Raw genomic sequence first — 27,356 nt, 5'->3', positions numbered from 1 at the left:
GCAATTTGTGAAATCTCCAGTCTTCCAATGAATCCGTCTCCACAGTTTAAATACGAGTGCACAAAAAAAAAAGCATCTTCATAACAGAGGGAATTGGATTGTTACCTGAAAAGGAAGAATGTGCAGGGCTACAGGGAAGTGGCACTAGGTGAATTGCTCTTTCAGACACGATGAGCTAAATGGCCTCCTTCTATGCTGTAACCACTCTATGATTCTAAAAGATTTAAAAATCCGGAAAGAAAATCCCTGCCTCTCTTTTTGACCTTTGAAAGCAGAAGGGTGACTGCGGGGAAGAGTCTGATTTTGGGGGAAGGAGGCATTGCCCTTTTAAGACGAGGTTAAGACGTCAATTTCCCGCGCCAGCTGTCGATTTGGTTACATTCGGGCTGTAGCGCGCGAGGCAATGTCAAAGTAACAAGTTTCCATTCACAAAATACAAAGAGATACATTTGCTGGGTCGGTTCCCGCAATGCGGCGGGTGCTGGGCTCACGCTGGCTGCTGGCCGGAGCCTCCCTGGCCGCCGGAGCCGGGCTGGGGCTCGGATTCAGGACCCACCGGGAGCGGGAGGCTCCCGACACCCTGACCCGCTTCCCGGTGATCCCGATCCCGGCGGTGGCGGCGGCGGCGGACGCCATCGGCCGGGGCGGTAGCGGGTCGCTGCTGCCCTCCAGCCCGGCTCCGCCGGCCCCCAGCCGGGCGGCCGAGATCATGAAGTTCGGCTTCCCGGCTCTGTCCCAGGTCAAGACCCGCGAGTCCTACGTGCTGGCCTACGACCCCCGCACCCGGAACGCCGTGTGGGTGCTGGAGCAGCTGGACGCCGCCAGGCTGGGCCGGCCCTGCTCCGACCGCAGTCTCAGTGAGTTCAGGGAGGATGAGTCGGTCCACGAGTTTCACCGAGCCCGGAACAGCGACTTCAAGGGCAGCGGCTTCGACCGGGGCCACCTAGCAGCGGCCGCCAACCACAGGCACAGCCAGAACTGCATGGATGACACCTTCTACCTGAGCAACGTGGTCCCGCAGGTAAGATGGGGAGTCGCTCAGCCCACTGAGGGAGTGCTGCACTGTCGGAGGTACCATCTTTTGGATGAGATGTCAAACCGAGGCCCCGTCTGCCCCCTCAGGTGGACGTAAAGAATCCCACCACACTATTTCAAAGAAGAGCTGTGTCCTGGCTAATATTTATCTCTCAATCAACATCACAGGGGGTGAAAGGTTATTAGGGGTAGGCGGGAATGGAGTTGAGGTTACAAAGAACAGTACAGCATAGGAACAGGCCATTCGGCCCTCCAAGCCTGCGCCGATCTTGATGCCTGCCTAAACTAAAACCTTCTGCACTTCCGGGGACCGTATCCCTCTATTCCCATCCTATTCATGTATTTGTCAAGATGCCTCTTAAACATTGCTATCATACCTGCTTCCACCATCTCCCCCGGCAGCAAGTTCCAGGCACTCACCACCCTCTGTGTAAAGAGGGTTACCCATCAGATCAGCCATGATCTTGTTGAATGGCGGGGTAGGCTCGAGGGGCCGAGTGGCCTGCTCCTAATTTGTATGTTTAAGAAATAGATTATCCAGTCTTTATAGAAGCATAGAAAGTTTAAGCACAGAAAGAGGCCACTTGGCCCATCGTGTCTGTGCCGGCTGAAAAACAATGCACCTATTCTAATCCCAGCTTCCAGCATTTGGTCCATAGCCCTGCAGGTTACGGCACTTGAGGTGCATATCCAGACTCCTTTTGAAGGAGTTGAGGGTTTCTGCCTCAACTACCCTTTCAGGCAGTGAGTTCCAGACCCCCACCACCCTCTGGGTGAAAATTTTTTTCCTTAACTCCCCTCTAATTTTTCTACCAATCACTTTAAATCTATGCCCCCCTCGTCACTGACCTCTCTGCTAAGGTAAATAGACCCTTCATCTCCACTCTATCCAGGCCCCTCAAAATTTTGTACATTTCAATCCGCTCGGCCTTCTCTGTTCCAAGGAGAACAACCCCAGCCTATCCAATCTTTCCTCACATTGCTGATTGTGGGAGCTTGCTGTGCACAAATTGGTTGCTGCATTTCCTACATTACAACAGTGACTTCACTTCATAAGTACTTCATTGGCTGTAAAGCACTTTGGGACATCCTGAGGTGAAAGGCGCTACAGAAATGCAAGTCTTTTTGTCCTCTCCGTTCTTTCCCCATAGCCCTGCAAATTCTGGTCCGTCTTTATTTTTGGCAAGGTTTATTGATGTAATTATCATCTGTCATCATGGAGAACTACAGTGGACAATGATGACCTTCACGAGTGAAGCAAATAAGTTTTACACTGGAACATGGGAATTGATAGATGAATAAAGACCAAGTGGCATTAGTCCATCTTCTACCATCCTGGTAGTCCCATGTTACAATGATAATGGAGTTGGTAACGAATCACAGCGATCAATCTCTGTCAGTTAGTTTATAAAAGACTCCACACCATGAGGTGAGGAAACCCCCCCCCCCCCCCCCCTCAGTGGTTAAAAACATTTGGGAACCACAGGTTCACAGTCACCTGTTCTCCCAAGGACTCACCCACATGTCATGTATCAAATTATTCACACACTGCAATCCTACATTGACATAAGGATTCATTGGCTTCATGTTATGGAGGAATTTTTTTTTTAATTCATTCATGGGATGTGGGCGTCACTGGCCAGGCCAGCATTTATTGCCCATCCCTAATTGCCCTTGAGAAGGTGGTGGTGAGCTGCCTTCTTGAACTGCTGCAGTCCATTTGGGGTAGGTATACCCACAGTGCTGTTAGGAAGGGAGTGCCAGGATTTTGACCCAGCGACAGTGAAGGAATGGCGATATAGTTCCAAGTCAGGATGGTGTGTGGCTTGGACGGGCACTTGCAGGTGGTGGTGTTCCCATGCATTTGCTGCCCTTGTCCTTCTAGATGGTATGTGTACAAGAAAACAATGTGTGAATATTAACCTTGTTTGTGTTAGGAATAGTTTGTACTTTCTCTGTTTATCTTCATCTCTCCAACCCTAGAATCCTAATTTGAATCAAAATGCCTGGAACAACTTAGAGAAGTATTGCCGGAACCTGACCAAGTACAACAAGAATGTGTACGTCTGCACTGGACCCCTCTACCTGCCGAGGTATGATCCACCTATTCATCGAGTTACATAGAACAGAAGAGAATTCATTATTAAAACCCACTGTAATTCAGGCAATTAAAAAAAAAATTCACAAGGCTTAGAGGTGAAGGTATTTCTCTGGCATACGCTGAGCAGGAAGGTATTAGTGTTGATTCCTGGTCTATCCTGTGTTAGCCGATCGCAGGCTGAGTAACATATTTCCCCATAGCGTAGGGAAGTTTTTTTTTTCATTGCTCCTCATTGTTATTCAGAGACCCTTGCTGCAAAGTACACGTATACGGATAGTGGCCGAGGACAGGATTAGACTTGGCTTTGACGCCCCTCCCTAGTCAAATAGCCTTACTGTCGAGATTCAGGTGTTCATAATGGCCAACTTAGGTGAGGTACCATCTCTGCAACTGTTACCTAAAGAGGTGAGTCAACACCCACAGGAAGGGAGGGCAAGGAAGAAAATAGGTGAGACATGAATACAGACTTTCCAGCACAGGACGGCAAAGTACATCACCATAGCTTGTGCTGCTGAGTTCCCAACTTCAGCAGCTGCAGCTACTACTGCCTCCAAATCCACTCTCTGACCCCCCACCCCACCCCACTCTACCCCACCGAGCCATCGAGGAAGTGAGGGGATATTAGGAGGAGACTCCCTGTAGACTTGATGGAATCCCAGGAGCTGGTGAGACACCCAGCCTCAGACACAGAGACAACAAGAAGGGGGTGGGGAGAGAATGAGTGAAGAGCAACATTGCGCACCACGCACCAGTCACAGTACAAAGTCACACAGAAGCAGCTCCCAGTTCTGATGAACGGTCATCGACCAGACGCATTAATGCTGTTCCTGCTGAGGATTTCCAGCATTTTCTGTCTTTATTTCAGTTCCCGCAAATTCATCAACCCCTTAAACATTTAACAAAGTTGATGTACGCAGCTATGGAACACTGTAAAACTTATTTAGGAACATATGAAGAGGAGGAGGCCATTCAGCACCTTGCGTCTGCTTCACCATTCAAGTAGACCATAGCTGATCTGTACTTTAGCTCCATTTACCCACCTTAGCTCCATATCCCTTGATACCCTTACCTCACGAAAGACTCACTGCTCAGACATCAAAATCTTAATGGACTCTCAGTATCCACTGCTTTTTGGGGCAGAATGTTCCAGATTTCCACTACTCTTTGTGTGAAGAAGTGCATCCTGCTTTCCCTTCTAAATGGTCTAGCTCTAATTTTAACGTTATCCCCCTTGTCCCACCAGAGGAAATAGTTTCTGTGTAGCTACCTTATCAACTTCTTCTAACATGTTAAACACCTTGATCAGATCACCCCTCAGTCTTCTATAATCAAGGGAATGCAGCCAAGTTTGCATTTGTTTATTCTGCAGCAATTAAGTGTCAGCTTGGCTCAGTGTTTAACACTTTCACCTCTTGAGTAGACGGTTGTGGGTTCGAGTCCCACTACAGGACTTGAGCACAGAATCTACACTGACGTATCAGCACAGTACTGAGGGAGGACTGCGCTGGCAGAAGTGCTGTTTTTCAGGTGTGATGTTAAACCAAGGCCTTGTTTGCTTGGCTGCATGTAAAAGATCCCAGGGCACTGTTTTGCAGAAGAGTGGGGGAGTTCTCCCTGGTGTCCTGGCCAATATTTATCCCTCAATTGACATGAAAAAGAAATAAACTGGTTATTTATTTAATTGCTGTTTGTGGGATAGTGCTGTGCGAAAACTGACTCTGGTGTTTGCCTACAAAATAACAGTGACTGGACTTCAAACAGCACTTCATTGGCTGTGAGGTTATTCACTTTGGTAGTCAGAACAGAAAAGCGGAATATTTTTTAAAAGGCATGAAACTTCTAAATGTTGATGTTCAGAGGGATTTTGCTGTATGCGAATAAGGAGCACAAAATTAGCATGCACCTACAGCAAGCAATTAGGAAGGCAAATGACATGTTGTCCTTTATTACAAGGGGTTTGGAGTACAAGAATAAGGGAGTGCTGCGACAGTTGTGCAGGGCTTTGGTGAAACCACACCTGGAATACTGTGTGCAGTTTTGGTCTCCATATTTAAGAAAGAATATACTTGCCTTGGAGGCAGTACAGTGAAGGTTCACTAGATTGGTCCCTGGGATGAGGGGGTTGAGCTTTGATGAGAAGCTGAGTAAATTGGGCTTACGCTCTCTGGAGTTTAGAAGAATGAGAGGTGATCTCATTGAAACATGCAAGTTTCTAAAGGGGGTTGGATAGGGTAGACACTGGGAGATTGTTTCCGCTGGTCGGGAATCTAAAACACGGGGGTCACAGTCTCAGGATAAAGGGCCGATCATTTAGGACTGAGATGAGGAGAAATTTCTTCAAAGGATTGTGAATCTTTGGAATTCTCTGTCCCAGAGGGTTGTGGATGCTCCATCATTGAATATATTTAAGGCTGAGATAGACAGATTTTTGGTGTCTCAGGGAATCAAGGGATATGGGGGAGCGGGCGCGAAAGTGGAATTGAGGCAGAAGTTCAGCCATGATCGTATTGAATGGTGGAGCAGGCTTGAGGGCCGAATGGCCGACTTATGTTCTCATAAAGCGTTCGGGATGTCTTAAGGACACGAAAGGCGTGACGGAAATGAAAGTTCTTTTAAAATAGGCTTTTTTTTTTTAAAAAGCAGGGCGGAACCAGATGGGAAACTTTACGTGAAGTATCAGGTCATTGGGAAGAATAATGTTGCTGTCCCGACGCACATCTTTAAAGTGGTGATACTGGAGAAGCACAGTGGAGAAATCGAACTGCGGTCGTACGTGATGCCTAATCAGCCAGTAGTGGAGAATATCCCCCTCGAGCGCTTCCTGGTGCCGATTGAAAGCATTGAGCGGGCTTCTGGCCTGCTGTTTGTCAGTAATATTCTAAAAAGAACCAATAACCTAAAGGCCATTACTGCCAGCAGCAAATAAACAGCACGTCGGGCAGTGACCGAGGTCTGAATTTTCCCAGCCAGGGGAAAAAAAAACTACTGTCGTTTAATGAATTGCTTGAAATAGTTAGTAAACTTTATTCCTAATTCCCAAGTCACTTCATTCAAATTATCTGATCATTTGAATGTTTTAAGTACCAAATATTCCCATTGATAAGTTAGTTACGTTGCCTAACTGGCATTATTATTGGATAATTTAAAACATTTAAGTGCAGAGAAAGCTCTGTTGAATTATTGGGAGTGGATTATTATCCATGTTTTAAGATTTCTCCTAATTGGTAGGAAAAGTTACTTTGGGCTGTCTTGCCGCAGCTTCCAGAGATCAGATGGTTCAGGTTTTTAAATTCATTCTCAGGATGTGGGCTCCCTCGCAAGGTTGGCATTGATTGTTCGTTCTCAGTTGCCCCTTCAGAAGGTGGGGTGAGCCTGCTTTCTGAACTGCTGCAGTCTGTGGTGAAAGTGCTCCCACAGTGCTTTTAAGGAAGGAGTTCCAGGATTTTGACCCAGCAACAGTGAAGAAACGATGATGTACTTCCAAGTCAAGATGGGTGTGACTTGTAAATGATGGTGTTTCTGTGCACTCGCTGCCCTTGTACTTGTGGAGGCTGCGGGTGTGGAAGGTGCTGCCAGGTGATGGCCAACAGCGAGGCATCGTTTGAAGTGCGCATGTCTTCTCTTTAAAGTCTTGTTTCCCCCAAGGCAATCTCCCACCTGTGATGTTGCGAGTGGGCAAAGTGGGAGTCGAGTTTCGCCTAGCCCCATGATTCCAGTTTGAGATTTGTCACTTCATCGGCTACTGTGACGCAATATCATCAAACCGAGAACCTGTGGAATGTATGTATCACTCCGTGTTGGGATGTCTCGTCTGGGTTTGAGCTGAGAGGTAGTAATAACCACCCACTCCCAGTCAGTGGGAGTTTGACCCTGTCAGGTGGGCACTGGCAGGAAAAGTGGGTGCAGCTGGAGCCCTGCTGTGGTGCTGCATTTAGACATTCCCACGTGAGATAAAGGCTTTAGTTCAATGATTAATCCAGTTTTAACTTTTCTATGGGGTAGGGAGAGATCATGTTTATAACTAACGTTTAACTTTATTTTTGTGTGGGAAAATAAAGATTAATGTCACAATATTTGGAGGGTATATTTAAATAATGCAGTGGCTGTGCTTGGGGTATTGATCAGACCAGGTTTGAACTGTTACTGTGATGTATTAAAAACAGAAAATGCTGGAAATACTCAGGTCAGGTAGCATCTGTGGAGAGAGAAACAGAGTTAACGTTTCAGGTCAATGACCTTTTATCAGAACAGTTCAAAAGTACTTCAATTGGGTTTTGGGACCTCCTGAAGTTGTGAAAAGCATTATATAAATGCATGTCATTTTTCTTTAAACCATCCCAAGAAGCTTCTCGAGCAGTAACCAAGCACCAAGCCGCAGAAAGGTTAGGAGACACCAAAAGGTGCGGTCAAAGATTGATTTTTGAAGAGTTTTTTTTTAAGGAAGAAATGCAGAGCTATCAGGGAAAAGGGGGCTCGTAGCCAGTTTGTCACTGAGTAGATCTATTTACATCGGATTATAAGGCACAGAAACAGGTGGTTAGGCCCAACAAATCCATACCTGTCACACTTACCGATAGTAAATGCAGTACGAGCTTGTTAAGAAAAGGATGTCTTTTTTTTAAAATCAGTACCGCTTCTTTTGTTAAAGTTGTTACGACCCACCACTCCAGTCAAAGCCCCCAATCAAAATATACGATTCTGATTGTGGTGGGAGAAACGCACTGTTAATTCAATCCCGTCGCTCCACAGATCGCCTAACATATCATTTAAAACTTTCCAAATTAAAGAAAGACCTAGCCAAATTGTACCATCTAATAACCCTCGAATGAGGCTAACCAAACCAGGTGTCGTTAAATTAATAAATTAACTGTTTAATTAAAACAACTAAATTCTTAAACACTATGAAGATATAAACAACATTTAAAATAGAAAAAAAAGAGTCCTTGCAAATTTACAGTCCAATCAATGTTGCTTGAAGTCCTCACAGCCGTCCGATGGGGGGAAAAAGGTTCTTCCACAGTAGAACAGTCCGTAGTCTAATTCCAGCAGTAAGTGATGCTTCCTTCTCCAGCGAATTTCAACAATTAACAACTTGCAAACACTTTTTAAATGAATCAGTTTGACTTTAGAGTTGTTGAGGGATAAAAGATTGTCACAGTCTAACTTCCCTTCCCTCAGTTCAAATTATCAGAGATCTCCGTTTTGGCTTGATTTGTTTTTTAGAATTTTGAGAGATAATAAGTAAACAGACTAAAATTCTGTTCCTTCAGTTTAAATGGCTGAGAGCTCTTTTTTCAGGTCTAACCCCAGCTGCCTGCTTGTGTTCTGTTAGAACAAACTGTCTTCAACTAAAAAGCCAGTTCAAAATTGAATTGTAACAAATGTATCGCATGATGCTGACTCCCAGTGGTTATATCAATGGTAACGAGAATGCACCCTTTGAATCGCAGTCTCCAAATGGCTGTATCCAAGGCAACGAAAACGCACCTTCCTATAACTCCTGAAACTTGCTGGTTCTTAAAGCAGTACTGATCCTTTGCAAGCCTTAAAGGCAAATTGCATATTCCCCAGAGAAAAAAATACTACAGGACCATGACAAAATACATTGCTAATTGTGACATGTAAAACCCAGGGTCATTACAGTTTACTTATCTTTATTGATATTAAATTAAACAAAGTTCTGATCGTGAAGGCGTCATTCCTCTATTTTGCAGTATGAGCCATTCTCAATAGGGGTACATGATCTTAGTTTGAACTCTAAAAGTCAAGTTTAGGCAAATTAGCAAGATGTGCTTTATTTAGAGTACATTCTGCAATTTTAAAACAATTACAACTATATTATTGATAAATTTTCAGTCAAAAACGATTGTGTAATGTTACTTAATTTTAAATGTTATTTTTCCTTTCCATTTTTGATCGGTCCTGAAAATATTATTACATAATTAAAAAAAAAAGTTTAAATCATGTAGTGGAAGAGAAATAGTACTGAAAAGAAGACAGAAATGGTTATAATTGGTTACTATTATTTTCTCAGCTCCCTGTTGACTTTGTTTAAGTCAGTGAGTAGCTGAACCATCAGACAAGGAAGGGTTCCAGTTTAGTTCCCAGGTGTGCACTGAGTTAGTTGATCATAGCTGGTGTTGTGGAGTTTGTCGGGATGCTACACTCAGACTTAAGAACATAAGAAATAGGAGCAGGAGTACCGATATGGCCCCTCGAGCCTGCTCCACCACTCAGTGCTATCATGGCCGAACTTCTACATCAACTCTACTTTCCTGTCCTTTCCTCATATCCTTTGATTCCCTTAGTCTCCAAAAATCAATCTCTCTCAGTCTCGTATGCACTCGATGACTGAGCATCCACAGCTCTCTGGGTTAAAGAGGAGAAAAATGGGTAAAGAGTTCCCACTTCTGATAGCATTGACTCCCGCTGGCAATGCTCATACGTGGAGGTTGGATGAGGGCAGGATTGGGCCTGAAAACAGACACTGACTATTTTCCAGGCCAATAGCCCTCTCCCTGGGTGACCAGGAGCCAGCTGGCACTGGCTGGGAAGGTCCACGCCAGAATAATGGTGACGTGGACAAGGTGCTGGGAGTGTTCAGCATCTCTGGTCTCAAACCCAACGAGGAATCAAGGGTTGGGTAAATGGATATTTTTTTGAATAAAATGAACTGATTATTCTAATAATTTTACAGCAATTTGGCCCATTTGAAAGAGCTATCCGATTAATCCCACTCTCCTGCTCTTTCCCCATAATAACCCTGCAAAGTTTCCCTTTTCAAGTATTTATCCAATTCCTTTTTGAAAGTTATTACTGAATCTTCATCCAACCCCCTTTCAGGCAGCGCGTTCCTGATCACAATTCACTGTGTAAAAATAAATAAATTGGTCTCACCTTTCCCCTGCTGATAAAGCAGGTGTAAACTTTGCTGGGACAGAGTGACACAGACACCGGTGGCGCCTCCTCCACCTGGGGACACCGGCTGGGGGCGGGGCCTGGCACTGACGTCAGCCCCGCCGGCTGATTGGAACTGTTACTGGGGGAGGACCAATCAGAGCGGAGCTTGCGGGCCGCGCACAGCGTCCAATCGGAGCGGCTGTTGCTGCGAGCCTTTGGCGACTGAGCGGCAAACATGGCGGAGCCGGAGCGGCGGCGGGAGAAGCGTTGGAAGGGGCAGCAGGTGGGTCAGGCCGGGGCCGCCCACCTCACCGGGGCCGGGATAAAAGAGGAGGAAGGGGATGGAGAGAATGCGTAGGGACGGGGCTCCCCCCCCAAAAAGGCGCTGTGGGAAGAAGCATGGGTCCAGCAGTCCCTTTAAGCAGCTTTTAGCCGACACATATTGCTGGCTGCGAGTTGATTGAATTTGTTGCTGATGAAAGTTTCCTCCTCGCCAGATCCACCCTCAGACCAGCGGCATAAAGGCTCAGTTAGTCGCAGTCTGAGTCACAAGGTTCCTAGTTCAAGTCCCACGCCAGAGACTTGAGCCCATAATCAAGGCTGACTCTCAGTGGAGTGCTGCACTGTCGGGTGTGCCGTCTTTTGGCTACGATATTAAACCAAGGTCCCGTCCACCCTTTTAGGTGGACGTAAAAGATCCCACGGCCACTATTCCAAGAAGATCAGGGGCGTTCTGCTGTCACTCAACCAATATCACTTAGAAATTTTTTTAGCTGGTTGTTTATCACCTTGCCGTTTGTGGGAGCTTGCTGTGCACAAGTTAGCTGGCACATTTCCCTACATTATAACCGTGACTACATTTCAAAAGTACATCTTCAGCTTGTGAAAAGTGCTTTATAAATACACGTTTGTTGTTTCTTTACCTGGACTTTAAACCTGTTACTCTCTTCTGACCTCTTTTCTCTGTCCCCCTGCTATTCACGATTGATCACTTGGAAAGCATTCTTGGATGTGTCTGCATATGATGGATATGTATTATCCCTCCACTTGGATCCCTGCCTCTGACCTCTTATCCTCTCTAGATCTTTTCATTGAGAACCACCAGCGTCACATTGTCCGCCTCAATTTCTCTGCTTCCCTCATTCACACGAACCTATCGTCCTCGGAGCATGCTGCACTCCGTTCTCTAAAGTCCAACCCTACTATTGTCATCAAACCTGCTCACGTGGGTGGTGCTGTTGTTGTCTGGTGAACTGATCTCTACAGAGGCTGAACGCCAGCTCTCTGACACTTTCTGCTACCTCCCCCGGACATGACATCCCCACTGTACGTCAAGAAATCATCTGCAGGACTGGCACTGACTTCATCTCCTCTGGAGATCTTCCCCCACAGTCTCTAACCCCATAGTCCCCCAACCCCAAACAGCTTGCTTCTACCTCATTCCCAATCTCCACAAACAGGACTGCACTGGTGAATCTATTGTTTCAGCCTGCTAATTGCCTTACTTAACTAATTTCTTCCTGTCTTGACTCTGTGCTTTCTCCTGTTGTCCAGTCTCATCCCTCCTACATCTACGACTCTTCTGATGTCGTCCTTCACTTTAACAGTTTCCTGTTTCCTGGCTCGAACCGTCTCCTTTCCACCGTGGACGTCCGATCTCTCTACACCTCCATCTCCCACCAGAACAGTCTGAGGGCTCTCCGCTTCTTTGAATGGAGGCCCGAGCAGTCTCCATCCATCACCACCCTGCTCCGCCTGGCTGAACCTGTTCTCACATTGAACAACTTCTTCAACACCACTCACTTCCTTCAAATAAAAGGTGTTGCTATGGGTACCCGCTTGGATCCTAGCTATTCCTGCCTTTTTGTGGGATATTTGGAACATTCCTTGTTCCACTCCTAGTCAGGGGCCTCCTCCCTCACAGGGTCAGTGCTATTTCCTGCTCTCACCCTGAACTGAAAAATTTCATTAACTTTGCTTCCAATTTCCACCCTTCTCTCACCTCACGTAGTCCATCTCCGACTCTTCCCTTCCTCGAATTTTCTGTCTCCATTCCTGGGGATAGGCTGTCAATCAATATTCACTTTAAGCCCACTGACTCCCACAGCTACCTTAACTACTGTTCTTCACTCTCGGCTTCCTGTAAGGACTTCATTTCATTCTCCCTGTTTCTCCGTCTCGGTTGCATCTGTTCCAATGATGCAGCCTTCCACACCAGCACTTCCCATATGTCTTCCATTTTCATCAGCCAAGGATTCCCATGCCATAGTTGACACGGCCTCGACTGTTTCCATCCCATTTCCCGCACTTCTGCTCTCAACCCTTCCAGAACAATGATAGGGTTCCCCTTGTCCTCACTTTTTACTCCACCAGCCTCCTTATTCAATGCATTATCCTTCGACATTTCCGCCTCCTCTAGTGTGAAGCCACCATCAAATGTATCCTCCCTCCCCTCCCCTTTCAGCATTCAAACTGGACCGTTGCCTCCATGACACCCTGGTCCAGTCCTCAATCATTCCCAACACCCCCTCCACTTCCCACGGCACCTTTCCATGCAAGTGCAGGAGATGTAACACCTGCCTTTTTACCTCCTCACTCCCTCCCAAGGCCCCAAACACTCCTTCCAGGTGAAACAGCAATTTACATGTACTTTCAAATTAGTATATTGTATTCACTGCTCACAGTGTGGTCTGCTGTACATTGGAGAGATCAAATACAGATTGGGTGACCGCTCTGCGGAACATCTCTGTTCAGTATGCGAGCATAACCTCAAGCTTCTGCTTCCCTGCCTTTTTAATTCACCACCTTGCTCTCACGCCGACTTCTTTGTCCTCGGCCTCCTGCAGTGTTCCAATGAAGCTCAATGCAAGCTCAAGGAATAGCACCTCATCTTTCAGTTAGGCACTTTACAGCCTTCCGGACTCAACATTGAGTTCAACAATTTTGGATCATAACCTCTGCCCCCGTTTTGTTTCCTTTTGTCTATGCAGGCTTCGGTTTTACTGTCTTGTTTTTCTCTTTCTTTGTTTAGGACAGCAGCTGTTCTTTCTGCCATTCACACGTCCTCTAGACACATTTCTTGTTCCTTTACTTGACTCAAGGCCTTTGGCCTTGCACCACCAACTTTTTTGTCATTTAATCTCTCCTATATTCCACCCTGTCACAGACCTTCTCTTTTGATCTTTTTCCAACTTCCATTTCACTTGCTTAAAATCTATTACATTTCAAACTATTCCCAGTTCTGATGAAAGGTCATTGACCTGAGATGTTAACTCTGTTTCTCTCTCACAGATGTCGCCAGACCTGCATTTCTGTTTTTATTTTATTTATGATGCATATGTAAATTGTTTATTTTAAATGCATTAATAACTTGATTTTAAAATAGTGAATGGAAGAATTTCATATGAATGGATTAAGCAATGCTTTACAGATACTGCACTGACCAATGCACCCCACTCCTATAGAGTCCAACCAATGGGCCACTAATACTGTAAAAAAATTAATATTGTAAGAACACTGAGACAGTGAGGCCCTGATGCTGCCACCTTTCATCACTGTCAATAACCCTTACTGTAGAATACAATTAATGTTTGTCCTTATATTATTTACATATTCAAAAAGTCTTTATTGGTTCACAGTTTTTAAAAAGTCAGATTCACAGAAAAAGTAAATCACCTGAGTCAAGAAGTGGCCTAATACTTCCTTCTACAAATCAACAGTTACTATCAAGTATCCTTCACTCTTGCAATATTAAAGCATTTCTTTCATACGATATATGTAACGAATAGTAAGGGTTATTGATTTGTTTTTTTGGAATAAGCTCAAAGTCTTGCAACTTAAAAGTGCAAATGTATCTTTCATTGATGCAGTATGTGTATTAGTAAATTGCTTTCTTGAACTTCTGTGTGAGCTCCAGTATTCAGTGCACATGGTACATGTTTGTATAATTTACTGATTTGATCCTCTTTTAAGGATGAAATGACTAGATCTGACTGGAGGAAATCGAAAGAAGCCAGTAAGTGTTTAATTTTTATGTTATATTTTGTATTTGTGCTTGTCCAGTCTTCGTTCTAATTTTAAATAAAAAGAAATGCTGGAAATACTCAGCTGGTCTGGCAGCATCTGTGGAGAGAGAAGCAGAGTTAACGTTTCAGGTCAGTGACCATTCTTCAGAACTGACAAATATTAGAAATGTAAAAGGTTTTAAGCAAGTAAAGCGGGGATGGGGAAAGAGATAACAAAAGAGAAGGTGTTGCTAGGACAAGGTCACAGAGAATAACTGACCCACTGTTTTTTTTCATGTTTGTGCTTGGGGCCAGGGCTGTTCATTTTACTGTCAATTGACACCCTCTTGGTACTATCGCTTTGTCACCACACCATTAACATACCGTTTGCTTTTGTTTCATGACCTTCTGGTCAGTTATTCTCTGTGACTTTATCCTGTCAGCACCTATTTTGTTATCTCTTGCCCCAGCCCCGCTTTACTTGCTTAAAACCTTTTACATTTCTAATATTTGTCAGTTCTGAAGAAGGGTCACTGACCTGAAACGGTAACTCTGCTTCTCTCTCCACAGATGCTGCCAGAACTGCTGAGTATTTCCAGCATTTCTTGTTTTTATTTCAGATTTCCAGCATCTGCGGTATTTTGCTTTTATTCATTCTAGTTTTAACTGATTTGTCCCTCTTGCATTTGTTTTGCTGATCACCCTGCATCCCCCTATAGCCAAGAGGATGGGATAGTTTCTCTCTCTACAGCATCTTAATGCAGTGCTCCATGTCTAATAGGTCCCTGATCTCATTTGTGAGAGACATTGAGAAGAGACCAGCTAATTCCCCAGTGTTGAAGGGGGGGAAAAGAGTCTGAGGAAGCGACCTCCTAGGTTGCTCTTGCACGCTTCCTCCCAGTCCTGGGGTGGCATTGGCAAATAACCTGTCAGCAAGTTACCAGTCTACGGAGTTATGGAAAATGGTATACTATCAGTTGACCAGCAACAAGAGATCTTGCAGGCAGCATTCTCGCTAGTGTGCTAATTTGTCAAGTGGTATTAAAGGCACAAAGCTGACTGGTGGTGGAGAAGCATGCAATTTCTCTGCAGCTCAAAGCCTGTTAAAATAGAATTTAAATGCAAGAATAGAAAGCCAGACAGGCAAACTCCAGTCTTGTAAGTTATATGATGGGTTGAACAGTGTGGCCTGTGGTGTAAAAAGATCTGTTAACTCTAGAATTTCCTCTTGTCTCCAGGGAAACAGGAGCTAAAACGACTGAAAGAACTTAAACTCTTGAAGAAACTTGAGAAACAAAGGGCTGAGAAAGAGAAAGTACAGAAGGATCTAGAGGAAAAAAAAGAACAGAAAGGTTAAAAAAATCTTTTAAAACGTCATTGTAAACATGGGGATAAAACTCTAAAACCTGAGGTATTCTCCTGTCTTTGCATTATTCTTTCCTGCCTGGTTTGGATTTCGCATGCCACGCACCGTGTCACAGCTGAGTGGGTGGCCAGGCAACTTACTTCTCTTCGCTCGCTACGCAGCTAGAAGAGGTGCCCCTACTCGGGACCAACTTCTTCTCTTCACCTCATAGGGGAAATTGAGCGTGCACTGGTGACCCACACAGTGCCTTCTGCTGCTGCATCAATAGTGTTTATATGAATAAAGTTAAAGACCACAAAAATGTGGTTTAGAAAGAACTTGCATTCATTTTTAACCTCATTAGTTAAAAGCACCATTAATAAGATGACACTTGATGTTTTGTAAGAAAGCTGGGTTCATGTTCCATCACGTAGTAGTTGGATCTTGCCTTCAATGTAAGGGCAGAAAATCCTGTGGATAACCTGCCGGTGAGACATTAAAACAAGGCCCTTTCTCTGTCCTGGTAATTCAAGTCGATCTTAAAGATCCATGGCAGCATTCAGAAAAGAACAAGGCATTCCCCTGGTGTCCTGGTCAACATTCCTCCCTCAACACTGCCAAAAATACTCCGTAGCTTTCTGCATTGCTCATTGTGGGATCTTACTGTGTGGAAAAACAGCTGCTGTGCATGCTTACATTACATGACTGCACTTCAGAAGTAATTATTTGTATGCAAAACGCTTTGAGACTTTTGAGAAGACATAAGGTGGTGGGTAAATGCAAGTTTTAATTTTTGGTGGGACGAGCAGTTAAGGGTAACAGTGATGAACTCTTTGCAGCAGATTTGACCTGTTTCCCAGACAGTGTGTGGCACAGGGAGAGCAGCAATAAGATCTCTCCCTTATTAATGGAGGCCAGCAGTACTTGATTAGAGGACACTGAAAAAACAAAATGGAAAACTTTACAAAAATCCAATAACTATTTAAAACATTTACCTGAAGGAGTGATGGTTGGAAATTTTATATTCAAAACAAATCAACACTGGAAATTTGACTTTGCTCCTTAGTCAGTGCCACAGGGGATCAAATCTGCACTTCATTGCTCACTAATTGTTAAATGTTACTGTATGCTAGTCCAGCTTTGATATGTACTAACCATATAATTTATATTTTCTAGGTCGGCTGTACACTGTTACTGTGGCATTACCAGGGTCAGTACTGGACAATGCCCAATCTCCAGAGCTCAGGACATACTTGGCTGGACAGATAGCACGTGCCTGCACGGTGTTCTGTGTCGATGAAATTGTGGTCTTTGACGAACAAGGAGAAGATGCAAAGTAAGGTCACCATAAGTGTTAGTTATTCATACCCTGTTACAAATAGATCTGGCGCTTCAATTAAATACTAAAGTTCCTTGGAGCATTGAATAGTCTGTAGTTGTTAATTCCAATTTAACCTGCACTACCTTTGGAGTCCTGGCCAATAAGCAAGCTCCGCTTCTGTTTCTTGTGCACTTGGAAGAATGGCAGTGGTAGCTCTGGTTTTTTAAAAAAAATTTTATTTAGAGATACAGCACTGAAACAGGCCCTTCGGCCCACTGAGTCTGTGCTGACCAACAACCACCCATTTATACTAATCCTACATGAATCCCATATTCCTACCACATCCCCTCAATTCCCCTACCACCTACCTACCCTGGGGGCAATTTACAATGGCCAATTTACCTATCAACCTACAAGTCTTTGGCTGTGGGAGGAAACCGGAGCACCCGACGGAAACCCACACGGTCACAGGGAGAACTTGCAAACTCCACACAGGCAGTACCCAGAACCGAACCTGGGTCGCTGGAGCTGTGAGGCTGTGGTGCTAACCACTGCGCCGCCCATACGGGTTGCTCCAGTTCTCCTCCTGTATACATTAAGAAGGAACAGAAGGAGGCCATTCAGCCCCTCAAGCCTGTCCTGCCACCCAATTAGATCTGTACCTCGACTCCACTTAACGTGTCGTTGCTCCATTTCTCTTTGATACCCTTACCCAACAAAAGTCTGTTGATCTCCGTCTTGAAAGCTCCAATCATCCCAGTATCCACAGCCTTTTTGGGGAGAGAATTTCAAATTTCTAGATTTGTTTGAAAGAGTGCTTCCTGATTTCCCTCCTTAAATGGCCTAGATCTAATTTTAATCTTTGTCTAGACTCCACCCCCCCCCCACCCCCAGAGGACGTAGTTTCTCTATATCTACTCTTATCAAATCCTTTTAATATTTTAAACAGCACAATCAGATCACACCTCAATCTTTTAAACTTGACAGGGACCCTGGGAGTTTGCCAGGATTTGTAATGGGGGATGGGAGGGGGTGCATCCCACACAAGAATTTGAAAGACGCATGTTAGTGGAATCTGGGTCAGAGCTGGTCTATAATGTGGGGAAACTTTTGTAGAGAAGGAATGAAATGGCAGGGAGGAGGTGGGGATGTTACTGGGTATATCAGAAATCAGTCTTGTCTCAAGTGTTCCCCTGAACTTAAGATATTTTTTGCCGGTTGAAATCCAAAGCAGGTCCAAGAACAATGGAATTTTAACACCTTCACCACTGGGAGCCAGCCAATGTTAATATAGTAACAGAAACTTCCATTTATATAGCACCTTTACCAAATGATAGTCATTTGGGTGGCATGTAGAATAGGGAAACGCTGGATTGATCTAGAGTGCTGGATTGGAACTTATGATGTGTATTTGTAACTCCAGGAGTGTAGAAGGTGAATTCCGAGGAATTGGAAGAAAAGGACATGCCAGTGTGCAACTTGCGCGGATCCTGCAATACCTCGAGTGTCCACAGTAAGTAATGTACCATTAGTTCTTTAAAAACTGAGCACGATAACAGTAGAAACATACATTTATATAGCACCTTTAACGTTGCAAAACATCCCAAGGGCACTTCACAAAAGCGGAATCAGACAGAAATTGACACTGAGCCAAAGGAGGCGATATGCAGAGGGGAGGCTACAAGCTTGGTCAGGATTTTAAGAAACGTCTTAAAGGATGCAGAGAGAGACAGATGTTTAAGGAGGGAATCCCACAGCTTAGGGCCTTGACGGCTACAAGGAGTTGGTTGGAAAGTGCCCAAAACTCATTTAACTAAAGATTCTTATAGTCAGTGATGGAGGCTTTCACCTCAGATGATTGTCAAAATCCTATTCTTAAAATTTTAAGGCATTAGGACCAGTTTTCTCAGTGGATTCCCCCTGTTGCAGCACCTCGCTCACAGGTAGAGCCCATCAATTCTCTGCCCATTCAATGGATTTCTTAATATAGCCTCCCGTTTGGTGAGACTCCGTGCTAGGAGTGCACATTTGGAGAATCCACCCTATCTCTACCACCACTGCTCCTTGCCCTGTGTTGCCACTCCTTTGGTTTGCTTGTAAAATGTGCAGAAGCTCTGGTTTGGTTAGAAAAAAAGCTTGGTTTCTAATGTATATGTTAATTGTCAACATCTCTATGACTAAGACCTACAGCTGTACAGTGATATCTCCTTTGTGTAACCAGGTACCTGAGAAAATCCTTCTTTCCAAAACATCAGGATCTGCAGTTTGCAGGTAAGCTGGTCTGGAAAGCCCCACACGTACACAAAAGCTGCGATTTGTCCATTTCAAAACGCAATGGTTCAGACTAATGTTTAAGGTGATTGGCAAAAAAAAAGGTGACATGAAGGGAAGGGCCTGTTTCAGTGCTGTATCTCTCTATGACTCTATGAAATACTTTTTACACAGCGACCTGGAATGCAGGGCGGTGGAAGCTGATTCAATAATTTTCTAAAGGGAATTGGATAAATGCTTGAAGGGAACAGATTTGTAAGGCTGTGGGGAAAGAGCAGGGGGAGTGGGACTAATTGGGTCGCTCTTTCAAAGAGCCAGCGCAAGTGCAATGGGCTGAATGGCCTCTTTCTGTGCTGTATGATTCTAACGTCTACAGAGATGTTCATTATTGTACGTCAGATGGCACTGAATTCCTGTCGCTAGATGGCACTTGTGTGTTTTTGTTCCTCTACCAACAATATCGAATGGCAGAGTTGAGTGCCAGAGCTGTATTTCTCCACTTGAGGATTATTGTAAGATTAGTATAATTGCAAGATAGCAGAGGCTGGATTGCGCAGCTGGAGGATCAAGAGTGAGCAAGGGCTACGGATCAGTCCTCCTTCTCAGTAAGAATCCCTGCCTGAAATTAGATGCCTTGCTTTGCCTGAGATGGGTGGAGCCAGTTAAAAATGCATCAGGCAGAATGGAGCTAGGCATTTACCCTGACTTGAACCCATGACTGCAGGAATGTGAAGTGGAAGTCCAGTTTACTCTGCTGCTATTGTGTCCTGCTGCTTTCTGAGTTCAGACTTCTTGTGTTGTCACCCTTAGCTCGAGTCAAAAGGTTGTGGGTTCAAACCTGACACGAGAGTTTGAGCATATAATCCAGGGTGATGCTTCACTGTAGGTCTGAGAGAGTGCTACAGTGTCAGGGGCATCTTTTAGATGACATGCCCTCTTGGGTGAAAATAAAAGATCCCATGGCACTATTCTAAGAGGAAGGGCGTTCTGCCTGTGTCCTGATCAACGTTTGTCACACCAGGCCATCAAAACCAGATTAACTGGTCATTTATCTCCTCGCTGTTTACGTGACCTTGCTGTAAGCAAATTGGCTGCCATATTACCTACATAACAGCAGAAGCACTTTGAGACATTATCAGGATGCAAAGGTGCTTTATAAATTGTTAATAAATCCAAGAAGGAATTCAGAGAAGCTTATTTACCCAGAGAGTGGTTAGAATATGGAACTTGCTACCACAGGGAGTAGCATAGATGCATTTTAAGGGGAAACTAGATAAGAACATGAGGGAGAAAGGAATAGAAGGATATGTTGATGGGGTTAGTTGAAGAGGCTTGTGTAAGGCATAAACCTGTGGGGCTGAGTGGCCTGTTCCTGTGCTGTAAATTCTGTATTATGTTCTAGGCCTCCTGAATCCACTCGACAGCCCACACCACATGCGGATAAGTGAAGAATCTGAGTACCGTGAGGGAGTGGTTGTTGAACGGCCATCTAAACCCAAGAACGGATCATTCGTAAACTGTGGCATGAGAAAGGTTTGTGCACAACGATCCAAGTCCATTAACAATGCTGGCTTGGAGTTTGAATCATTGAAAAGCATTCAGTCGCAGCTCTGTAGGTTGTCTTTTAGTAGTTGTAGTGCACACCATTCATAGATAATGCTGGTAGGATGTGATTGGCAGGAGAGCTGAATATGTTTCTGAACCAAGTGTGAATCAGTCACACTGATGAAAGCAAAGCTGATGCCATCATAGAAGGATACAGTAATACAGCACAGAAGGAGGCCGTTCAGCCCAATGTGCCTGTGCCAGCTCTTTGAAAGAGCTTTCCAATTAGTCCCACTCCCTGCCCTACAAATTGTTCCCTTTGTAAACTGTACTGAGTGGAACTCTTCCATTTCCATTTTTCTACTCATTTTTGTTTTAATTTAAATTAGGAAGTACAGATTGACAGAAAACTTCAAGCTGGTCTCCGGGTTACGGTTCAACTACACAAGAGTGAAAACTCAGGTAAAAATGAACAGAACCCACTGGTTTTGTAACATTAAAATAGATTCTAAAATAATGGTGGGAAAAATCTGATTTTGTGGAGTTTGGTCTGTATAGGATCTGTAGTGGCAGAGGGAACCGTAACTTTGTAAATTGCTCCAATGTTTTCCTAGATCGCTCAAACATCGTAGTCAGGTATACAAAAAAAAAATCAAAAAGGTTAATGGAATGTTACCTTTTATAATGAGAGGACTAGAATATAATGGTGAGGAAGTTTTGCTACAACTATACAAACAGAGCTCCAAAGGTTAGATTGCGAGGAGAATTTACATGAAATAGGCTGGTATTCTCTGGAATATAGAAGTTAAAGGGTGATTTGTTTGAGGTTTTTTAGGATTTTGAAAAGAATTCATAGGGCAGATAGAGAGAGCTTTTACTGCTGGTGGAGGAAAATTAGGGCCCGGCTGTTTAGGAATGAAGTTAGCAAACGCTTCTTCACGCAAAGGGTGGTAGAAGTGTGGAACGCTCTCCCACACAAAGCAGTAGATGCTAGCTCAATTTTTAATTCTAAATCCAAGATTGATAGATTTGTCTAGCAAAAACCTATCATTGAAGGTGGCAGGACATATTGAGAGAGTGGTTAGCAAAGCTTATGGAATCTTGGGCTTGAGAAATAGAGGCATTGAATACAAAAGCGGGGAAGTTGTGCTGAACCATTATAGAGCTCTGGTTAGACCACAACTAGAGTATTGCACCCAATTCTGGTCACCACACTTTAAGAAAGATGTGAGGGTCCTTGAGAGGAGGCAGAGGAGTTTTACCAGAATGGGTCCAGAGATGGGGTATTTTAGTTACAAGATTAAGTTGGAAAAGCTGGGGTTATTCTCTTTGCAGCAAAGGAGATTTGATAGAGGTGTACAAGATTATGACAGGCTGAGGCAGTTAAACAAGGAAAAGCTGTTCCCATTAACTGATGGTACAAGGACAAGGGGACACAGATTGAAGGTTTTGGACACGAGATGCGGGGGGAATGTGAGGAAGAACCTTTTTACACAGTGAGTGGTAATGACCTGGAACTCGCTGCCCACGGAGGTGGTGGAAGCAGAGACAATCAGTAATTTCAAAAGGAAATTGGACGGGCGCTCGAAGGAAATAAACTTGTGGGGCTCGAGTGGGGGAGTGGAACTGACTGGATTGCTCTGCAGAGAGCCAGCATGGGCTTGATAGGCTGATTGGCTCCCTTCTGTGCCGTAAATGACTACAACAAGGGTATAAAGGGACATGGAGCCAAGGCGGGTGGATGCGGCACAGTGGCGCAGTGGTTAGCACCGCAGCCTCACAGCTCCAGCGACCCGGGTTCAATTCTGGGTACTGCCTGTGTGGAGTTTGCAAGTTCTCCCTGTGTCTGCGTGGGTTTCCTCCGGGTGCTCCGGTTTCCTCCCAAATGCCAAAGACTTGCAGGTTGATAGGTAAATTGGCCATTAGCAATTGCCCCTAGTATAGGTAGGTGGTAGGGAAATATAGGGACAGGTGGGGATGTGGTAGGAATATGGAATTAGTGTAGGATTGGTATAAATGGGTGGTTGATGGTCGGCACAGACTCGGTGGGCCGAAGGGCCTGTTTCAGTGCTGTATCTCTAAACTAAACTAAAACTAATACCGATCAGCAGTGATCTCATTAAATGGGAGAACAGGCTCAAGGGGCTGAATGGCCTACTGATGTTCCTATGTTAAATCCCTTTCCCATTGGTGGCTTATTTTATAAACTAAGATTTGGTGCAAGATTTGTCCAATTGGTTTCAATTATTTGTTTCCTCTGACAGAATTTGTTCAGTTTTGGTTCACTGGCAACTTTTGAGTTTCCCTATTGGAAATATACCTGCACCTGAATTGAATTAGCTTCCAGCCTGATTATATAAAACAGGGTTCTTTGCTTCGGATGCACAATCCTCCTGCAAGAGAGGTGCCATTAACCCTGTCTGTAATCCTGATGCGGTTCTTTTTTATACTTTCAGAGAGCAAAGTTGTGAAGGGTACAGTTGTCACACCTCATGCTCCCCGGACGGAGTCTGGTCTGTACTGGGGTTACATGGTGCGACTTGCTTCGTGCCTCAGTGAGTTCTAAATCTTTCTCTTGGTATATTAATGCTATTGGGATTCAAAGGTTAAGGAAACGTTTAAAAGGGGAGATTTTAATTTTAAATTAAAAAACCTTACTGTTTCTGTTTCGTAGGTGCTGTATTTACAGAATGCCCTTTCAAGGATGGCTATGATCTCTCAATTGGCACATCTGAGCAAGGGTCAAATATTGACAATGCTACACTCCCCTCATTCAGGTAAGGTTTGTTGTCTGTGTTCCTTCTCTTGGGGCAATTGGGATCACAGACATTCAGTAAGAACTACAGAGTCTCAAGTGCATTTTCTGATTGCTGGTAATGCCAGTGCTGATCACCAGTTATTGCAGAAAGTGCTTTTGTGACCACATTTTTGTTATAGTTTATTTCATTTGTTTTCTGTTCTGTTGAGTTTTTCTCCATTCCTTTAGCCTTGCTTTTCCCTTTTCTTCCTTCCTTGCTCCTCCCATAAACAGTAATACGACTTTACCTCGGCATCACTTCCTCTGAGATGAATTGTCATATTTCAAGCATGACATAAACATTTCACCCACCCGTTTGAAATTTTAGTAAAACAATGAGTGCTGACATTACACTGCAGATACCATACATTGTTTTGAGAAAAGCCAGTGACTAATACTCGAAACTGACTTAACCCTTTGCAATCTGCAAGATTCCCTGACCTAAAAACAATTAACTCTCATTTGCCTCAGCCTTTGTATTGCCTTTTGCTTACTTTGTCTCAAGGCCGCAATCATTTCCAATCTACTGAGAAACATCTATAGCACTAAAAATTGTACAGTAATTAGACCTTGTGGCTTTAAAGGTATAAGCTGTCTTATGGCTAAGCAGCCTTCAGCAGCAGGACACCACTGCGAGTTACTTGGTATAATGCTCCCGTCCTTATAAAAACATACATCTTAACTGTGAGCAATGGCACAGGAGATTTGTTCATCATTTAAAAAATTGAATAACCTCCAGATACCAGAAGGTTTCCAGTCCCTTTCTGAAACCCTTCAGAGTTTTCTATTACACTCCGTACATAGGAACATAGAGCTGGCGCAGGCACGATGGGCTGAATGGCCTCATTCTGAGCTGTAACAATTCTGTGATTTACATAGATGGTTGGGACAAATGCTGTAACCTTTTTTATCTCCCTGCTTTAGGCACTTGTTGGTGGTTTTTGGTGGTCTTCAGGGGCTCGAGGCCAGTGTAGACGCTGACCAAAACCTCAGTCTTACAGATCCTAGTGTCCTCTTTCACCACTATCTGAACACCTGTCCTAGTCAAGGCAGCCGTACCATCCGCACTGAGGTATGTAACACGGAATGTTTTGCCCCAGATTTCTTTGATACATTAGTAGATAAATCAATGTATCAAGTGTGTAAGTTTCAGAATTGCAGGCCTACACGGTGTACTCAGCATTTACAGCAAAGGCTATCCCAGTATCCCTCCCCATTTCTCCTTCCAGCCAGCCTTGTGTACCCACGTAATATAGTTAGGCGTGTATGATGGTCCAGACCATGACCGTGAACTGCTTCGCAGTATCATGACAAACACATATTTGTGTTGGGGAGCGAGTCAAAGCTTTAATGCGTTTGGTGCTGTTTGTACTTGTATATTGCTGTAAATTAAAGTGCTTTGGAGGCACTCGGAATCACTGACGTAATTCAAAGCAGACGCACAAAAATCTCAGTCGTCATTCTGCTATAATTTGTGTAGTGCAGTCCCGATGAGATCTGCCTTTTCTCTCTGGAAGTTAAGGGGAGAACAATTAAGCAAAAGACAACACTGAGTACCTGCGAGTACGGTTTGACCATCGTCTCCTGCAGCGATTGACATCCTTCCATCTGCGAAAGATGATGGACATGCAGCAAACAATCTATTTAGGTGGGGTGTCTTCTCTTGGTGCACTTTTGCTGATGGCTGTGAAGGCCAATCCTCAGGAGGCAGATTCTATCACAAGTGCTCCATGTAAAGCTGCCAAGTGACGCTGTGAGTTGTTGTTTTTGATGTTGGTGCCTGTTGCCAAGCCGCTGTAGCAACTGGTCATCGTGGTAGTGCACACCAGTCCACAGGGTGTGTCGTCATTTCCCACTTTCGCCAGCTAGTGACTCCCAGGTGCAATAGTCGACATTTAAGGCCTTTATGTCACACTTGCAAGAGTCCTTGAAGCTGAACTTTGGTGCCCCACTGGTCGTCTGGCCCCGGCTACCCCGCCATACAGAAGGACCTTGGATATGCAACTGTCTTCCATCCTGTGGACGTGTCAGATCCACCAAATCTGCCTCTGTTTGATTAGTGCCAACACACTTGCGAGCTCTGCCTTTGAGAGGACTGCTGCATTTGTGATTTTGTCCTGCCAGGATGTACCCATAATGTGCCGCAGACAGTGAAGATGGAAATTATTGAGCTCCTGCAGTAATATGTTGCAAAAAGTGGCCTTTAGATTTTTCAGTCTGGTCTCACGCCGTTGGTCAGCTCGCTGTTGTGTGGGTTCTACAGCCAGAATCCCTTCAAACCACCTCCTTGTATCCCCTCAGGCTGTGACTGACAAACTCATTTCACAGCAGTACAGCCACATGCAGACCTCAGATGCAAGCTCTGGTGTTTACCTCTTGAGTCTGCCAGTTACTGGGCCAATTTGCTGCATCTGAGTAAATTCTACCAAATGAGTTGAAATGAGTGTGGAATTATGGTTTTAATGCATCGTAACTTCAGGCCATGCAAAATATGATTTTTTTGTTTGTTGCTTTTCCAGAGAATATAGGATTTAGTGAGCTTTATATGCTGTATCAGATAATGGAAACTTTTGAAAATTGATAATTTAATTTCTTTTTTCAAATGGAAAATTCTCCCACCGTCCACAGCTGGGCAAGGGATCTACTTCAAAGACTTAGCCACTGCTCCCCTTAAATTGGGAGTTAGGATGACTCTCGCTCCAACTTTCCCTGCGGGGATGGTTATTTTTGGGGTTGAATTTTACAGTGATTGGTGTTTTTGCCCTCTTCTAGGAAGCTATTCTCATTACCCTATCTGCTTTACGACCAAAGATTGACATGGCAGTCAGAAGAACCACTTCACATTGAAAAGGGTAACTGTTCTGTGGCGTGCCGACTCTGAACCTGCCCGTGACGTGGAGGACCATCATTCACCAGCCATTGCTTATGCATCTGACTGACATTGGAGCCTAAACTCTAGATTGCAGAAATGCAACCCTGGCTTGTGATGCAGTTGAAGAATATGCTGGAATGCTTGTGTTGAGAGTCTGCAGTGGGATCCCTGTTTAAAGGAAGGGCTGGGGGAAGATTTGTAACACGTGCTTTCCAACAGTAAAGCTGCAGTAAGGATTTAATAATATGATTCATCCTCGAGCAGTCCAGTAATTATTTAGATCAGGACCCGGATTAATATTGCTGGCATTAGTCTGACACAAATATCCACTTCTGTGGTTTTCTGTCAGTTCCAGAATCAGTGGCATGTTTGCTGTTAGCGTCTGTCTGGATGTTTGGCCAGGAGCATTCCTCACTGCTGTTCTTGGGATCACTACACAGTGTTGTATTTCAGGTCTGTAGGCTGGCTGTTGACTGCAGCGCAAAATCCTGTTAGGGTGTATTATTGATGAATCATGCCATTTATATATCGAGTAAGGTTTTATTTTTAAAACAATGCTTCTGTTTTGTTGTGTTTTCAGTTGCAAATGTTTTCTTTTTTTGAGAACTGGTCACATGTCAGGTGTAGGCTATTGGCTGTTCTGTAGAAAACCATGATTCTGTGCTTGATACAGGTCAGAATTGCTGGGCTGAGGTCACATCTTGCTGAATTTCATCTTTTTCGGAGTAACTGATCCATTGCTTCAAATCCCAATCTTGCATACTCCAAAATCCGCAGAATGCCTTTTCTAATTTTCCTAGGCAGCCTCTTCAACCCAAAGCATTTCAGCTCAGCTTGTCATCTCCCTTCAAGATTTCAAATTCAGTGTGCAGAAATTTCAGATGAATATTATTGGTCTTTACACCCATGTTACTAGACTGCTTTACATTAAAGTATATCTGAGAACAGGTTATTGATAGTCTGGTTTTAGCCTCAAATCATTTTCAACTCTGCGTTTTTGATATTTTGTGAAGAATGTTTGGGCCGGAGGAACAAGCCAGAATGTCAGGGTATAGAACTCAACTGTTTATAATTATCCAGAGATTTCCTTAACTCTGCCAAGCCATCTAAGAGGCACTTACTGAAAACAGAAGAAATAAAAATAATGTAGCAGTGTTTCTCAAAC

At 44.2% G+C, this 27,356-nt stretch overlaps 2 protein-coding genes across 4 annotated transcripts; both read left to right on the top strand.

The window, feature by feature from the left end:
* Window positions 1–345: 345 nt before the first annotated feature.
* Window positions 346–8,827, top strand: endog (endonuclease G). Of its 2 annotated transcripts, none has more exons than XM_068012101.1 (3): window positions 346–1,021; window positions 3,019–3,128; window positions 5,780–8,827. In XM_068012101.1, exons 1-3 carry the CDS (start codon window positions 470–472, stop codon window positions 6,060–6,062), a joined length of 945 nt encoding a protein of 314 aa, XP_067868202.1. In that variant the 5' UTR covers window positions 346–469; the 3' UTR covers window positions 6,063–8,827. The 2 variants fall into 2 exon arrangements, with proteins under 2 accessions (XP_067868202.1, XP_067868201.1); XM_068012100.1 differs by having other exon boundaries at window positions 5,777–8,827.
* spout1 (SPOUT domain containing methyltransferase 1) lies at window positions 6,847–27,149 on the top strand. 2 transcript variants are annotated; one of them, XM_068012099.1, is made up of 12 exons: window positions 6,847–6,916; window positions 14,009–14,051; window positions 15,279–15,392; window positions 16,562–16,721; window positions 18,130–18,219; window positions 18,928–18,977; window positions 20,380–20,510; window positions 20,912–20,984; window positions 22,979–23,077; window positions 23,197–23,299; window positions 24,244–24,391; window positions 26,092–27,149. In XM_068012099.1, the coding sequence occupies exons 2-12, from the start codon at window positions 14,015–14,017 to the stop codon at window positions 26,164–26,166; spliced, it is 1,080 nt and encodes a 359-aa protein (XP_067868200.1). In that variant the 5' UTR covers window positions 6,847–6,916; window positions 14,009–14,014; the 3' UTR covers window positions 26,167–27,149. The 2 variants fall into 2 exon arrangements, with proteins under 2 accessions (XP_067868200.1, XP_067868199.1); XM_068012098.1 differs by lacking the exon at window positions 6,847–6,916 and adding an exon at window positions 10,246–10,319.
* The last annotated feature ends 207 nt before the right edge of the window (window positions 27,150–27,356 follow it).

The sequence above is a fragment of the Heterodontus francisci genome, chromosome 32 (assembly GCF_036365525.1).
Source record: "Heterodontus francisci isolate sHetFra1 chromosome 32, sHetFra1.hap1, whole genome shotgun sequence".
Lineage (NCBI taxonomy): Eukaryota > Metazoa > Chordata > Chondrichthyes > Heterodontiformes > Heterodontidae > Heterodontus > Heterodontus francisci.
The sequence above is the reverse complement of the archived record's forward strand: the minus strand, read 5'-3'. Positions and strand labels throughout refer to the sequence as shown.